Genomic DNA, 849 nt, shown 5'->3' on the forward strand with positions numbered 1-849 from the left:
GAGCCCAGCAGGTCGAGGCTGCGGTGGCCGGGAGCGGCCACTGCACTCCAGTCTGGGCGACAGAGTGAGACTCCAACTCAAAAAAAAAAAAAAGACCCATCTGGCTTCCATGTGGTGGGGAAGTGGGTGGAGGCTGGCCAGCAGCAGGAGAGCAAGGAGGAGGCCGAGGTGGAGAGTGGAGGCTGGGGAGGCCGGGGTGGACTAAAGAGGCACTTGGGAGACAGAATGGCGGGGTTCAAAGGGAGGGAGGGTGGCTCCTCTAATCCTGCCCCTCCTTGGTCCCCAGAAGCCAGTGTGGACCCCACGGACCCTGAGCCCATCGAGCCGGACCCCACTTTCTCCCTGTCGGGAGGACCTGCCATCGGGCTGCTCGTGGCCGGGGTTCTGGGCGCCGTGGCCCTGGTCGCAGGTGCGGTCTTCACCATCTTCCAGAGCCAAAGGTACTGCGTGCCCCTCGCCCTCCGCCCGCTCGGCCCCACGAGGCACAGGGCCTGCTCTGACGGAGACAGAGACCACACCACAGCCCCGTCAAAGGGGGGATGGGAACTCCCAAGCGACCCCTCTGACTCAGTTTCCAAAACGGCATAATGGGAACAAGGACACAGAAGACTGCCTGGGTCTGCATCCCAGCTCTGGTGCTCACCAGCAGTGAGGCTGTGGGCAAGCCACTTCCCTTCTTGGTGCCTCAGTTTGCCCATCTGCAAAATGGAGGCAATAACAATAGCACCCAGCCGGGCTTGGTGGCTCAGCCTGTAATCCCGTGCCTTGGGAGGCTGAGGAGTGGATTGCCTGAGCCCACGAGTTCGAGACCCGGCTGGGCAACTTGGCCAGACCTCATCTCTACAATAA

General features: G+C 62.2%; 1 protein-coding gene across 1 annotated transcript in view; it reads left to right on the top strand.

Moving 5' to 3' along the window:
* Positions 1 to 849, top strand: part of IGSF23 (immunoglobulin superfamily member 23) — a 7,029-nt gene that overhangs the window by 3,234 nt on the left and 2,946 nt on the right. The window contains exon 2 of the mRNA XM_008047923.1: positions 287 to 440. Coding sequence (XP_008046114.1) covers positions 287 to 440 — 154 coding nt within the window. The remainder of the gene's footprint in view (positions 1 to 286; positions 441 to 849) is intronic.

The sequence above is a fragment of the Carlito syrichta genome, unplaced genomic scaffold (genome assembly GCF_000164805.1).
Source record: "Carlito syrichta isolate Samal-C Ts95f unplaced genomic scaffold, Tarsius_syrichta-2.0.1 Scaffold118177, whole genome shotgun sequence".
Classification (NCBI taxonomy): domain Eukaryota; kingdom Metazoa; phylum Chordata; class Mammalia; order Primates; family Tarsiidae; genus Carlito; species Carlito syrichta.